At 40.0% G+C, this 16,239-nt stretch overlaps 1 protein-coding gene across 5 annotated transcripts in view; it reads right to left on the bottom strand.

Moving 5' to 3' along the window:
• The window catches only part of CT55 (cancer/testis antigen 55), a 44,227-nt gene that overhangs the window by 17,379 nt on the left and 10,609 nt on the right, over positions 1-16,239 (bottom strand). For 2 of the 5 annotated variants that reach the window (XM_086389204.1, XM_086389208.1), the window contains 2 exons: positions 15,972-16,084; positions 14,101-14,508 (listed from right to left, as the gene is read on the bottom strand). In XM_086389204.1, the coding sequence (XP_086245330.1) occupies positions 14,317-14,508; positions 15,972-16,084 (305 nt within the window). In that variant the 3' untranslated portion in view covers positions 14,101-14,316. Of the gene's footprint in view, positions 1-1,415; positions 1,862-14,100; positions 14,509-15,971; positions 16,085-16,239 lie in introns of those variants that run through there. The other 3 variants (XM_086389206.1, XM_086389205.1, XM_086389207.1) reach the window with 3 other exon arrangements.

Raw genomic sequence — 16,239 nt, 5'->3', positions numbered from 1 at the left:
GGGAGCTGAGTGTTGTAAAGACCTTGATAGTGGCTTAGGGAATACCCCCATGAAGAAAACAGCTTATATTCACTCCCAGACATGGCTGCTCACTGACCACGAGCCTGGTTCAAGCAGCCCAGTTCAGCCTTGAGGTGGGGAGCACTGGCATGCCACATCACCACACCCCAGAACCCAGAACATTTTGCCACAGAAAAAGAAGGAATTCTTTCCCCCTGAAAACAACTCCTTTTCTGCCTCTGGATGATGGAGCTAATACATTCATTTTCCTTAGAGGGAACCCCGTGCCCATCTCCACGGAATGGACTCTGGATGCTATGGCCTAAACAAGACCATTCACAATACACAGCATTTGGCCGATGTTTGGCCCATTCTCAATTTAAATTACACCACAAAGGCCTCCTATAGTCCAATTCTATAGTCCAGTGCTGTCTATTGTGATGGTCTTGTTCAGGCCAGGTTATCTGGGATCAATGAAGTCTAATTTCTAGCCACAGGTTTTCCTTTAGTGACAAGTCAAGGTAAGATCAGATCTCTTATGCTCCCCAATTTGCTGAAAACTGTTCAGAACATTTATGGACATCTTTCAAACTCAACAATGATCTCAGGCATAGGACGCATCTTGTCTATGTGTGACTCTGCCAAGGTATAATCTATTTTTAAATACACCAATTTATTTTACTAAACAACACAAAATCTTGTCTGCAGTACCTTCTGGATTCATACTTGCCTACTGTCTGAATGACTGCTAAGACTCACCAAATTGATCCCACCCTAAAAAAAAGGAAGGCTTCTGTAAAATCAAATTCCATTTGTCAATGTAAAATGCTGGAACTGTAATCTTTATAAATGCGGCATTCCAGCTTAAAAAATTCCAAGATACCGGCCCCAACAGGCCCCTCATGCGTGACAGAACCATAAGGTTCTAATTATTTCATAATATAAGCCAGTCATACCAGAAGAATGACTGTATGCTCCAAAGGGGACTTTAACAAGACTGAGCAACCTAAAAATGTGTCTATAAACTTACTTCTAAAAATGTGTCTATAAACTTACTTTTGTTGAAGTAGTTGATTTTTGGATGTGTAAGTCAATTTTTATAAGTTTATACTATCAGATCAAATATTTGATCAAGTTTTATGGAAAAAAAATGGCCTTTTAAAGTTTTGTCATATATTTCTATACTGTAAATTAAATATTTTTTATTTTATTTGTTTCAAAAAAGCAACCAAATGGAAACTTCTATTTATAATAAGGAAACTAGCTTCACTCTCTTTCAGGTCATTCATTTCATTTAATGCAATTTTAATCAAGGTTTTTTTTTACTCACATCTATTTTGCATAAAAATCTTTTTTGCATAAGAATCTTTAAAAAATCTTTTTACTAATCTCTGAGACAGTGAACTGAAAGTTCCTTAGTACTTACTCATTGGTATGCTGGTAAATAGTTGCCAACTGGCTCTCAATATATATATATATGAAGGCCCTGATTTGTAATGTTTGCCAATTTTCATCATATAAATACTTTCACTTTGGTCAATTTCAACCCACCAACATCACGTCAGTAAATATACAATCAGTTCTTGGCCACTGTGAAGTGGTACACTCTCCAAAACTAGTGTCAACTAGTTCCAGCACTTTGCAAGATCCACTCTCTCACTTCCCAGAATAAAACTAAAAACACTCACAAATATATCAATTTCTGCAAGTAGAGGGTACAGGGTGTGTATATTGTTATTGTTAAGAGATAATCTTTTTTTTTTAATGACAGCAATTCTGATCTATTGCTGATTTATGGGACAAGAAACACAGTTTTCTTCCTTTGTTCTCTTAAGATTGTTCAGTCCGCACAGAAGAATATCTGCAGATGAGATGGGAAAAAGTATTTTTTCAAAATACTAGTCATTTTTAAGTACACTCTTCCCTTTAAATTGAGGCTATATGCAATGGACATGAGTGTGAGTAGGTTCCAGGAGTTGGTGATGGACAGGGAAGCCTGGCATGCTGTAGTCCATGGCGTCACAAGGAGCTGGACACGACTGAGCGACTGAACTGAACTGATTTTTCTCTTGTAACAATGGAGTCAGAAAGCAAAACTAAATGGTTTTTCAGTTATTGAAAAGCATCATCTTTCTAAAAACATAATTGAATCTTCAAAAAATGAAAATCAGAGCTACCAAATGATTCAGCAATCCCACTTCTGGGTATAATCCAAACAACTGAAAGCAGGGTCTCAACAAGATATTTGCACACCCATGCTCACAGCAGCATTATTCACAATAGCCAAGGAGAGGAAGCCACCCAAATGTCCATCAGTGGATGAATGGATAAAACAAAATGTGATGTATCACATAGTGGAATATTACTCAGCCTTTAAAAAGGAAGGAAATCCTGTTGCATGCTGCAACATGGATAAAACTTGAGGACAATATGCTAATGAAATAAACCAGTCGAAAAAAAGCAAATACTGTATGACGATTCCACTTATATGGAGTATTTAAAGTAGCCATATTCATAGAAACAGAAAGTAGAATGGTGGTTACCGTGGGCTGGGGGAAGGGACAAATGGAGCATGAATATAGAGTTGTTCAATGAATATAGAGTTTCAATTCTGCAAGGTAAAAATTCTGGAGATATATTGCACAGCAGTGTGAATATACTTAACACTGGTGAATTGTACATTTAAAAATGGTTAAGAGGACAAAATTTATATTGAGTTTTTTACCACAATTTTTAAAAAGGTGACTGAAATATTATGATTTGTAGTGCTCTAGTTCTTTTTCTAATCCATCAGTCTTCAGGAAGACAAGGTACCAAGTTCATGGAGAGAGTTTGGTCTCTGGAAATTTGGGTTGGACACAATTTGGTTGTCATTATGGCTGCACTGTGTGGAGGCAAGGGGATATATCTAAAGGAAAAAAACAAGTCAAAGTGTCAAGTGGGCCATCACTTGAGCTGTGGACTTTGGGGCTTATACAGAGAGGAAGAAACTGCCAGAAATGGAACAGGACTGAAATAGGAGGGGTCAGAAGACAGCAAATGCTCAAAGTCAAGAGATATCAAAACTTGAAATAATTCTCTTGTAGGCAGTAGGACATTTTACATGATTCCTACCACTGTAATAGGAATATGTGAATTATCCCACACAAAATGAGCACACTTTTATCCCACATACTTAATTCAAGCTCATTTGAACTCTGGTCTTTATTTTTTGACCCAATAAATTTATTTAGATTATAAATGGGTCAATGCTAACTAACAACTTTTGGGTTTCGTTTTGCATGATTTTAAAAAATGTATTTTCTGTCACATATTTTACAGTGCATTTCAAACTCCCATTACCCATAATTTAATTTATACACTAGAATACATTCATATATTTATTCATCTTTTAACCCATCAGCCTGTGTTAAGCCCTATGATTGATATCAAGATAAGTAAAGTCTTCAATTAATCTATTAGAAGAGACAGACATATATATAAATAATTATTAAACATAGACAAATAGGTGTTTTAAGCTAGTTTTAAAGAATATCACAGAAACCTGAATATTTGAGTGTAAATTATACTCAGGGACTGAATTATCTTTGCCAATAATTTATTTAACACAGGTTCACTGTGGGGATTATAATAATTTCACAAGCCAATAGAATATAGACCAAAAAAAAGTCTCTTAATAAGCCAGTGAAGAAATTATATACTCCTAACCAATATTAGATTAATCACACTATGGTTCCAGGCACCAGGGAGATGAAAGGAATAAAGTCCAAATTCAGTTGAGTCGCACCTTTCTTCTACAAGTTGGATTTTCTACAAGTAAGCTAAGGCAACCAAGGACTGACATTCAGCTGCCCCCGCCCCTGCAGCTGGGAGGGAAGTTGCCATGGGAGCTGGCAAGTTGATCTCTTTCTAGGGGGTCGCTGCAGGGTTTTCACCATTCCAAGCAGAGTCCTTCCCTTCCTCCATCTCCTCAAGGTTTCCAGAGAACTATTTAGATCAGCAAAGAGTCGCCTTGCCCAGACTGAACACCCTCAAGTTACTGTTCACACCTCTTGGTGAAAGTGAAATGACTTTTGCAGCCCCCTGGACTATACAGTCCATGGAATTCTCCAGGCCAGAATACTGGAGTGGGTAGCTTTTCCCCTTCTCCAGGGGATCTTCCCAACCCAGGGATCAAATCCAGAATCCAGGTCTCCCATATTGCAGGTGGATTCTTTACCAGCTGAGCCACAAGGGCAGCCCAAGAATACTCGAGTGGGTGGCCTATCCCTTCACCGGGGGAACTTTCCTACCTAGGAATCAAACCGGGGTCTCCTGCATTGCAGGCAGGTTCTTTACCAACTGAGCTATCAGGGAAGGCCTTGGTATTTAAAGTTTAAATGTCCCCAGCCATAGTCCCTCCTCCACGTGTTAACAATAAACTCCCAGCAGTGCTGCTGCTGCTGCTGCTGCTAAGTCGCTTCAGTCGTGTCCGACTCTGTGCGACCCCATTGACGGCAGCTCACCAGGCTCCTCCGTCCATGGGATTTTCCAGGCAAGAACACTGGAGTGGGGTGCCATTGCCTTCTCTGCCCAGCAGTGTTAAAGCTGAACTATTCAGTGCTTATAGTCAACCACAGATATCAGTGATGACACACTTCCTTAATGTAAACAGCTTCTCTCTTAGATCAAAACAAGTGGGTTGGAAATCATATTAACAAACACACAGCACTGGAGAGGGAGCTCTTAATTCAAAAGAAGTTTATTAAGAAAAGCAGGAAAGTGAAGGAGGTTGAAGAATTGGTACAAAATTCAGAAATCGAAACAGAAGAATATGAACTAAAGAATATGATGATGACTGGAACTGTGAGAAAATGTGCCAGGTACAGGGAATCAGTTGTCTGCCTGTACCTGAGAAGCCCGCCCAGTGAGAGAGGAAAATGAAAGTGTGGGTTGAGTCAAAATCTGAGTGTTTAGAAACCTGCACTTGATTCTTTAGGCAGGAAGGAACCACTGAAAGTTTCTGAGTCATTTAAAACTGTTCATATTAAGTAGGAACATTATTGGCAACAATTTGATGAATGTATTAGAGGTAAAGGGAAACTATTACGGGCCAGCAAGCTACAAGGCAATACAAATACAATATCCCAGTTAGAGGTCTATCAGTGTGGTCCAGGTGAAGGATGATGAGAACCCCAACTAGGTTGATGACTATGTGAAAAGAAGCAGGACACAGTTCAGTTTTAAGATTTAATGAAAACAATTTTTTGGACAAAGGTTAGCAATTCATTAGATTTGAGGATTTAGAAGTGGAAAATGACTCGGAAATCAATTACTAGCCTCGGTGGCTGACATGGTGGGTATTTATTTAGCTGAAGTAGGGCACAGAGAAGGAGAAACAGTTTTTGAGTTTAAGGTAATAGAGTAAGCTTTGGACAGATTTAAGGTGTTTGGGAGACATGAGTGAGGCAATACCTACCAAGCAGTTAAACAAAGGTATTATTCATAGAGGGCTTACTATGTGTTGGGCACTTTGCTAAGCCCTTGACATGCATTATATTGCTTAAAACTTACAATAGCTTTACAAGGCTTCTTTTGTCATCATCTTCCCTGGTAGTTCAGCGGGTCAAGAAACCACCTGCAATTCAGGAAACCCCGGCTCGATTTCGAGGTCGGGAAGATCCCTTGGAGAAGGGATAGGCTACCCACTCAAGTATTCTTTGGCTTCCCTGGTGGCTCAGACGGTAAAGAATCTGCCTGCAATGCAGGAGACCTGGGCTTGATCCCTGGGTTGGGAAGATCCCCTGGAGGAGGGCATGGCAACCTATTCCAGTATTCTTGCCTAGAGAATCTCCACGAACAGAGGAGCCTGGTGGGCTATGGTCCATGGGGTCACAATCGTGTCCGACTCCTTGTGAGTCGGACACTACTGGTGTCCGACTCCTTCAGACACGACTGAGCGACTAAGCACAGTGCTCTATGATAGATTTTTTTTAAAAGAGCCTTAGAAAAGTTAAGTAACTTCCTCTGAGCCACACAACTTGCTAGTACTGAGTCAGTTTATATATACCTAAGCAATCCTAAGAACCTGGCTGCCAATGCAGGAAACGTAAGAGATGTGGGTTTGATTCCTTGGTTGGGAAGATCCCCTGGAAGAGGGCATGGCAACCCACTCCAGTATTCTTGCTGGGACAATCCCATGGACAAAGGAGCCTGGTAGGCTACTGTCTATAGGGTTGCAAAGAGTTGGACACAACTGAAACAACTTAGCACACACAGCAGTCTTATTTTATAGCTCACCGCATTGGCCACTGCCCTATATCAGCTCCCTAAAATGTAGATTTGGGGCTTGGGAGAGAAGCAGGGCTAACAAAGTAGATTTGGAAGTTTATTCCACAAGCCTGTATTGAACTCTTGCCAAGGTCCAAGCACAGTGCTCTGAGTTGTAAGCACATGAATACCATCAGTATGACCCTAGAGTGGAAATTAAAACAGTGGACTGAATCAATGAGTGTGAGCAATAGGAAGAGAAGAGGCTCAAAGTTGGGCACATGAATAGGTAACACTCAAGAAGAGGGACAATAAGTAACAGTCCCTCTGTATCCCTCCGTATCTGTAGGTTCTGCATTCACAATTACAGAGGGCTAACTGCACCAGACCATTTTATATAAAGGTGGATTTTGGTCTCCACAGGGCTCCTGGAATCAATCTTCCTCAGATAGAGGGTTGACTGTATAGTTACTAAGGTTTTGATAAGTTTACAAACTTACGATAATTACACACAGTATTCACTTTTCCTACAAGCATTATATGTGAACTAAGAATTGACTTCACCCTCCCAAATTGTGTGCTGGGCCTTCAGCCTTTTGATTAGCTTTGTTATTTGTTGGTTGGTTTTTTTATGATCAATTTTAGGGTACCAGACAATCACAAAATTCTCTAAGAGTTGAAATTGTTTGTGCCAATGAATAGGAAGGGATATTCTTATTCTGTCCCAAATACAGAATGTGCTGTGCTATGCTCAGTCCCTTCAGTCATATCCCAACTCTTTTGCAACCCTACAGACTGTAACCCACCAGGATCCTCTGTCCATGGGATTTCTCCAGGCAAGAGTACTTGAGCATCAGTTCTTTGGCACTCAGTTTTCTTTATGGTCCAACTCTCACATTCATATATGACTACTGGAAAAACCACAGCTTTGACTAGATGGACCTTTGTCAGCAAAGTAATGTCTCTGCTTTTAATATGCTGTCTAGGTTGGCCATAGCTTTTTTTTTTTTTTGGATAAGAAGATATGTTTCTCACTCTCAATGAGGTAACAGAATTCTCACAGACTCTTGCTCCTCTTTTATGTTTTGCACTATTTTACATATATTATCTCTACTTCCCAGCTTTTATGATACCGTGGAATAGAGGAAAAAATAACATGATGGCATGTTATAAGAAGTAACTGGTCAAACTCAGAATGTGGGAGATTCTTTAAGAATAAAAATCTCATTCCTTTTTTAAAATTTTTATTCATTTTTAATTGGAAGAAAAAAAAACTCATTCTAAAACCAAATCAATAAAAAAGGGTGTCAGGAGCAAATGACTGAATGCATGAAAGAGAGGCAAAAAGCAAAGTAACTATGTGGGTGTTATTTGGATCTTCATTTGAACAAAACAAATAAGAGAAATTTGAATATAAACTTGGGACTTAAATGATATTAGGTGATTTCCATTAATTGGCCAGGGAATCACTATTGATTGGGATATGGCATATTCTTACAAAAAAGTGATGCATAATGCAGTGGTCATGAGTAAAATAACATAATATCCTGGATTTGTTTTGAAATACTTTGTCAAAAGAAGCCAAATGTTCATCAGCAGATGAATAGATAAAAAATATGTGGTATGTATATACAATGGAATATTATTTAACCATGGTAGAGGAAGTTATCTTTCCATTTGTGACAGCATGGATGGCTTTGAGCACGTTATGCTAAGTGAGATTAAGCCTGAGAGAGAAAGACAGCTATGGTATGGTATCACTTATATGTAGAATCTAAAAAAGTGAAACTTGTGGAAAACAGTAAAACTGTGGATATGAGGGAATGGAAGGGGATTAAGAGTGATGGTGTTTAAGTGTACAAACTTATAATAGGTAGTAAATAAGCCATATAGATCTAATGCACAGTATAATGAATACAGACAATAATATTGTACTATAGTTGTATAATGTGATAAAATATAGTCACATACATTATAAGTTATAAATGTATATAATCTTAAACTTGAATGATGATACATGTCATATTTATTTAATTAAATTTTTTAAATTGATTTTCAAAAAAGAAAGGAAAAAAAAATCAAGGGAGGGATAAATGAAACAAGGTGGTCAAATGTTGACAATTATTCAATCTGGGGAACAGATCCAGGAAGCTCGTTAAACTTAACTTTTAAAAATTATGAATGTTTGAATTTTTATAGTGAAAAATTAAAAATTAATTGAAAGCAAGTTAATGAATTAAACAGTAATCATGCAATCACCCAGGCTCTCATTTTATTTTTGGCTGCCACTAGGCCCATAGGACACTGGAGCATTAACTAGACAAGGACAGGGAAAACTGATTCTCCTTTTCTGAGAATCATTTTGAGACTCATAAGGTGTCCATAGACATGTTTCAGGAGAGTCTGAACTCTATGTAATTATACACTAAATTTTATTTGAAATTGTTTCTAGGGAGGTGGTTTATAGGTTTCACTGCATTCTCAAAGTCATTAATGATTCACAAAAGTTTAAGATATACTACATTAGAGAGTTTACAAAGCCTTTTCCAGGTTTAAAATTCTACAAACCTGAAGGGGATGAGAACATGCCACTCCAAATATGCCACTTTGGCATAAGAATTATTGTGTGTGTGTGTGTGTGTGCGCGCGCGCTCAGGTGTGCCCAATTCTTTGCAACTCCATGAACTGCAGCCCACCAGACTCCTCTGTCCATGGGATTTCCCAGGCAAGAATACTGAAGTGGGTTGCCATTTCCTCCTCCAGGGGATCTTCCCAAAACCTGCATCTCCTGCATTGGCAGGTGGATTCTTTACCACTGAGCCACTTGGGGACCCCAAGAATTATTTTGAGTTTCAGGCAATTGAGAAAAAGCAAATACAGGAAGAGCTCTTTGCCTTTCTCCTATGTGCCTAAAGCAGGACATACTTTTTCCTTTCGAAGGTGTCCCTTCTCCTCTAGTACTAGGAGGGGGAAAACAACCCTTATCACTGGACATGAAACATGGCATTGAGATGAGTCTGCACACACAGAAAAGAACTCCTTACTGAAATACCCATATGATTTCCCATATATTTACCTTCCTCCAATTTACTGCCCCTAGAAGCCCAACACCCCTCTCCAACTTTCCTTTGTCCAGCCACTTCTTCATAATTTATCTCCTTTTGTTTCCATGGTATATAAACTGTCAAGTCTAACAGCTTCCTGGATTTTTCACTTTCTTTCTGTCAAACCTTTGTGCACATATAATTAAAATAAGTTTGCACGCATTTTCTCCCGTTAATTTTGCTTTTATCAGTTTAATTTCTATATCCCAGTTACAGAACATAAGAGAGTAAAGTTTTTTTCCTCTACCAACCCATATAAGAACAAGAAATGTAATTGTCCTATAAGAAAGACTCCCCGCACAGTGGAAAGGACTCTAGATTTCATGAACAACTCATTTAGAATGCATTTATGTTCTTATCTTTCAATAATGCTTAAGTGCCATCAGATACATTTTAATGAAATCGCAGATACTAGACCAGTTCAATCACTAACAAATGGCGGTATATCAATGTAATTTTCTCTTTTGTAGATGCTTATCAATGTCACCCAAAAGTCTGTATGGTAAAATCTCACCTTTAAAAGTTTTGTTTCCCAAAAGCTCTTAAGAAGTGGGAAGCATTACAGCAATAAAAATCCCCTGGCTAAATAGGAGAGGGAACTATAATGTGTTTAAGTGCCATTATGTTATTGACTGTGAAGAAAAAACATATTCTAGATAAGACCTGAGGTTTCTCTAAGCCAGAAATTGGATCATGAAGGCGGTAGCTTGTCAATGCAGTTCTATTTGCTACTGTATTGTGCTCTTATCCTACCTTTTTAAAAAAGTAAAATACTTTTGCAGGATAACTGAAATATGTTGTCTAATGGCTTTATTAAAAAGCCTGGAGCAGTGCAGCCAATAGTAGCAGCCTGGTTTAAATTCAAAGACAAAATTACTATCCAACTGCTCATCATCTAGTGTTATAGTTAATAATCATGCTTTACACCCTGCATAGATTCCTAGTCATCATTTTCCTGTTCTTGTTTTAGTCAAGCCTGATGATGAACCAGTGCAGAGCAGATAGTGTGTGCATGTGTCTGGGTGTATTAGTGAGGGTCACTTATTTCTGTTAAAAGTCTGTATTAGCTATTGCAACAATAATGTCCCAAACTCAGTGGTCTCTATGATAATAAGCATTTATTTGTACATTTACAATTCTGCACATTGCTCATGAGCTAGGTTTTGTCAGTTCTTGCCTAGGGAGCCATGTTGCAGATATGAGTTGTCTGGGTTTGGCTCCAGCTACAGGCTGGATTCAGATCAGCTGTGTGCTGTCATTCTGGGCCTAGGATGAACTGGGTATGCATTTTGCATGGTGGATCACCAGAACATCAGAGGCACTTACTCACATCACATACTTTCACATCCCATTGACTGTATCAAGTCATTTGGCCAATCCCAAGGCTTTTTAAGTCTTTAAAATGCACCAAAGGACTTCCCTGGTGGTCCAGCGGCTAAAACTCTGCGCTTCTGATGCAGGGGGCCCGTGTTCAATCCCTGGTCAGGGAACTAGATCCCAAGTGCCACAGCTAAGACATGGTGTAGCCAAATATTTTTTTAAATGCATCAAGCTTTTTTCTGCTTCAAAATCTTTGCATATATCATCCCCTCTACTCAATATGGTCTTCCCTGACACCTAACCTAACATGGTCCCCATTACCACTATTATATCACTTTCAGAGCAGCCTATTTCTTCCTTCCCACTCCATCATAATTTTTACTTTCATGATTACCTAAGTGATCATATTTACCTTTCACATTAGATCAACAGTGTCATTGACCAAAAAAAGGCTAAGCCACAACCTCTTTTTTTCCCTCAGCTTTGCACTGGGTGTATTGTATCCAGCCTGTTATTTTTAAAAGGCTGGTTGAATGAATTAAGTGAAAACCATTAGACCCCTGCAGGGAGAATTTCCACTTTTCAAATGTACTGAGTTTGCAAGGTTGGTGACAGACAAGCATGATTGATTCCCGGTACTATATATTTGTTAAAAGGCCTCTGTCCTTTTCAAAATCACTTGACTTTTCTGTGCCTATGTTTACTGACCCTGTACTCCCTATCTCTGACTGTGCTTTTGAGGATTAAATGAGATTGTGGATTTAAGCTCCTAGCCCGATGCTGTGAGGATGTATCTGTCAAAATTCATGACCATTTTGCTCTCTTCACCCCACTCCCTGACAGCAGAGCCCCAGTCCCATTCTCATACCAAATGGCCACCATTTTAGAGCATTTGTCATACAGTCTGGTTAATGTAGTAGAAATAGTGCTCTTAGATACTATAAGAAAGTAATATGATGTGTGGAACTTGAAACTAATGAACAGTGTCCTAACTGATATTCTGTTTACATGTCTATTTCACATATGGTTCCCTTGAGTCTGAAATAGATGTAATTTTTACAGGCAAAAAAAGGAATTGTAAAGATTATAGAGATGAAATTCTAAGGGTGAACAGCATCAGCAAGAATAATGCAAAAGGAAACCATGAAGCATGTTTTAAGAGTAATGCATGTCACCTGTGAATGAAGAATTTGCTGGTCCTAGTCACTAGGCATAGAATATAGTGAGTCCAAGGTGTTGCTCCAGAGATGGCAGGTGAAAAGTTGTTTATGACAGTTGAGTTTGAGCTCCAGATAGACTGCAGCAGGTGACTGGTTACACATTTAAGGAATGTAGGCCGCACACCTGGGTGAGAGTAGACATTTGAAATTCAGATTTTAAGTGGCATCTGATACCATCTATAAGTGTGACCACTTGAACATTTGCACTTGGGTCTCAATGCTTATAGGGCTTCAGAACCACTTGAAGAGCTACCTTTATTTTTTTAATATTTATTTATTTACTTATTTTTGGCTGTGCTGGGCTCATTGTTTTCATTGTTGCATGCAGGCTGTCTCTGGTTGTGCCAAGTGAGGGCTACTCTGTAGTTGTGGCACATGGGCTTCTCATTGCAATGGTTTCTCTTGTTGTGGAGCACAGGCTCAAGGGCATGCAGGCCTCAACAGTTGTGGCACATGGGTTCTAGAGCACAGGCTCGATAGTTGGGGTACATGGGCTTAGTTGTCTCGTGGCACATGGGATATTTCTGGACCAGGGATCAAACCTATGTCCCCTGCATTGGCAGGTGGATTCTTAACCACTGGACTACCAGGGAAGTCCAGAGCTAACTTTAAGATGTAGTGAATGGAGTGAATGTGTCTATGACTGTATCAGAAAGGTGAAATATACAATCTGATTTTTATTTCTGATATGGGGTGTTTTTAAGTGGGGGTGAAAATGTCCTAAAATTAAGATTGTGGCAATGGTTGAATACCACTGCACATATACTACAAACCACTGAATTGTACACTTGAATTGGGTGAATTGTATATTATGTGAATTTCATCTCAGTGAAAGTCGCTCAGTCGTGTCCGACTCTTTGCGACCCCATGAACTATACAGTCCATGCAATTTTCCAGGCCACAATACTGGAATGGGTGGCCTTTCCCTTCTCCAGGGCATCTTCCTGACCCAGGAATCGAACCGGGGTCTCCTGCATTGCAGGCAGATTCTTTACCAGCTGAGCTACCAAGGAAGCCCTCCATCTCAATAAAACTGATTAAAATAAAAAAGGCACAGTTCAGATTTGGCCCAAGGACTGTAGTTGGCAGCTCAAGATGATTGTCTTATTTTTTTTCCTGTTGCGTGTATCCCCTGAATGAGCTGAAGGGAATCCGCATATCAGCACTTCAGGCTGGGAAGCTCTACCACACAACACTGGAGTGCCAGAAGTGTGTGGTGACAGGTCCCTGTGTTTGCATGGAACTTATTAAAACCCCGTTTCTAATACAAGCCAGACTCATACTTTCTGCTCCCCAGTCCCAGCACCATGATGTTGTTCAGTTAGGGAGACCAGGTGCTGCACTGACGAGGATCAGATGATCAAGGACCCTGTATCCTTGAGGTGGCAAAGACCTCAGAGTTGATATAGCCCTGAAGCAAAATGTCCAAAGTAAAGCTCTGCTGGGCCAGCCCTGTGAAAGCGGACAGATTCTGGAGTTTGCCAAAAGGATGAAGGAAAAGTATTCTGCTCTCTCCCCTACTCCCGCCACTGCACGCCAGGTGCTGACACGATTCGCTCACTCCATTGAGGAAATTTGTGAACTGGCAACTAGGATAGAATCACCAACAACCAGATTTACAACAATCCACTGTCACTCTCCAAGAACAGTCTTCTATGCCAACCAAACAGGAGAATTCAGTGGGGAGCTGGCAGAATCCACGGCCCATGCATCTTTCAAGTCCAGTGGTGGACTTTTCTGTAATTCCCACAAAGTATGGTGCTGCTTTGGAATAACCACTTTCCTAGGGACCTGGAGCCGCAGCAGCACCCACTGGCCCCTTTCTATCTGCAGACTTCATAGGTCAGGAAGCCAGGTGGGCATTCACAGGACACAAGTTCCATCAGGGCACAGAATTTTGGCCATTGTGTTCAAGGTTATAACCCTAGCACCTAGGAGTCAATCACTATTGCTGAAGTGGACCAATGGGTGACTATCTAAAATCTAGAAAATATTGACTCCAACTACCCAACCATAAAGTGGGGAATCAACCACTAGATGGTAGTCCCACTGAACCTATAACACAAGCACATGAGTTCTAAAGAAACATTTCTTGGATTAGAAACTCTGAAAGGTGAAAAAAAAAAATCACAGAATGTAGATTAATTTTTAAAAATAAACACATCTACTAAAAATAGGAAATCATGAACATAAATTATTACAAAGGATAAAGATGAAAATGTCTTTAATCAATAATGAAAAATGCTAAACACCCTTCAGAAGATGCATTCCATTTAGCTAGACCACAGAGGATTTTAAAGGTTGTCTTTGAATTAACTGTTGAGGTTTACTAAGCTATTTTTTTTTCCAGAATACATTTAAACCAAGCCGTATATTGCCAAGAGAAGAAAAGATGCACAGGGAATAAAAATGTTGCTTTCTTATTACCCCTTTTTCACTAGAGTCATAGAAATTGCTCTCCAAACATAGCAGGACTGAACACTCTCCACCACAACTGCATCGACCATGTCAGATACTTGAGGTTCGTAGCCATCAGGAACTTTCAGAGATTCCAGGGTGAAAAAGATAGTATCATCTAGCACCCCATTTCTTCCCTGCAGGCTAGTAATGCAGACCTGTAATTACAAATAATGCAAATGTTTATGTAAAAGGCTCGTGTACTTTCACAAGGTCTGCACCTCCTCACTCAGGATATAATCTGTTGTTTAGTTGCTAAGTCCTGTCTGACTCTGCAACTCCATGGACTGCAGCACTCCAGGCTCCTCTGTCCATAGGATTCTCCAGGCAAGAATACTAGAGTAGGTTGCCATTTCCTTCTCCAGGGGAATCTTCCTGACCCAGGGATCAAACCAGTGTCTCCTACATTGGCAGGTGGATTCTTTACCACTGAGTCACCTGGGAAGCCTGGATTTAATCTGTTGCTGCTACTGCTGCTAAGTCGCTTCAGTCGTGTCCGACTCTGTGCGACCCCATAGACGGCAGCCCACCAGGCTCCCCCTGTCCCTGGGATTCTCCAGGCAAGAATACTGGAGTGGGTTGCCATTTCCTTCTCCAATGCATGAAAGTGAAAAGTGAAAGTGAAGTCGCTCAGTCGTATCTGACTCTTAGCGACCCCATGGACTGCAGCCTACCAGGCTTCTCCATCCATGGATTTTCCAGGCAAGAGTACTGGAGTGAGGTGCCATTGCCTTCTCTGGGATTTAATCTGTAGGTCACTCCAAATCAGTGATTCCCACCATGGCTGGCACATTTGAGACACCAGAGTGGAGGGCTTTGTAAAACTACTCATGCTGAGACCCCATCTCACATCAATTCAGTCAGAATCTCTGTGGATTCAAGTCTAGTATTAGAAACCCTGCTCTAAATATAACATACTCTGTCCATTAACCTCCACAGTTATAGCAGTGAGAGTGAAAAGGATTGAGGAAGAAAGGAATGTGGTGGTAAATAGAACATCATTTCCCCCACTTCCTCTGTCACATTTCAAGCTTCATCTGTGAAAAGTGAAAGTGAATGCCGCTTAGTCATGTTCGACTCTTTGCAAACCCATGGACTATATAGTCCATAGAATTCTCCAGGCCAGAGTACTGGAGTGGGTAGCCTTTCCCTTCTCCAGGGGATCTTCCCGACCCAGGGATTGAACCCAGGTCTCCCGCATTGCAGGAGGATTCTTTACCAGCTGAGCCACCAGGGAAACCCTGCAAACTGAATTTCTATTAGTCTCCATGACCCAAACCACACCCAGTGTTTACTGTAAGATCTAGTCCCTTCACCCTTGCCATTCATTCTTCCCCAGCAATTCCCTGAACATGATTTGTTTTCTGTTCTGTTGCTCTCAACATTTTAATATCTCTCATATAAACTGTATAATTTAGATCTTAATTATATATGTCTTCTATATTATTCTTTAATTATTTCCTTTCAGAAGCACCACCTTTTCAATAAAAAAAATAAACTCTTTGGCAAAGAATGTATTTTCTTTTAGGTTTCCCAAGCCAACCAATAGAATCCCAAGCAGCAAATTATCACCACAAACAGGCTAAGTCAAAACAAACAAGGGCAACATCAGATGAATTACCTTGTGCACGTGCTTGTGTCTCAGAGGCTTCACTGAGAGGGCCTTTCTGCTTTGTGTGTCTGGCTGGATGGAAAATACAACTTCTACTCGGTCACCCTGGTAAGGCTCGAAATCTAAAACCACCAGGGAGAGAAATCAAGTTGGAATTATCTCACAATGTTGTCATGTGAAATTTCACAAGTTACTTTGATGCTGGAATACCCTAAAGTAGATTCTATGACAATGAAGTTCCATTTTAAACATTTAAAAACAGGTAACCTGTCTTCCT

Source organism: Bos grunniens, chromosome X, assembly GCF_055505025.1.
Source record: "Bos grunniens cultivar Pamir isolate PY7600 chromosome X, Bosgru_T2T1.0, whole genome shotgun sequence".
NCBI classification, from domain to species: domain Eukaryota; kingdom Metazoa; phylum Chordata; class Mammalia; order Artiodactyla; family Bovidae; genus Bos; species Bos grunniens.
Note: the sequence above shows the minus strand (reverse complement) of the source record. Positions and strands in the feature narration are given on the sequence as shown.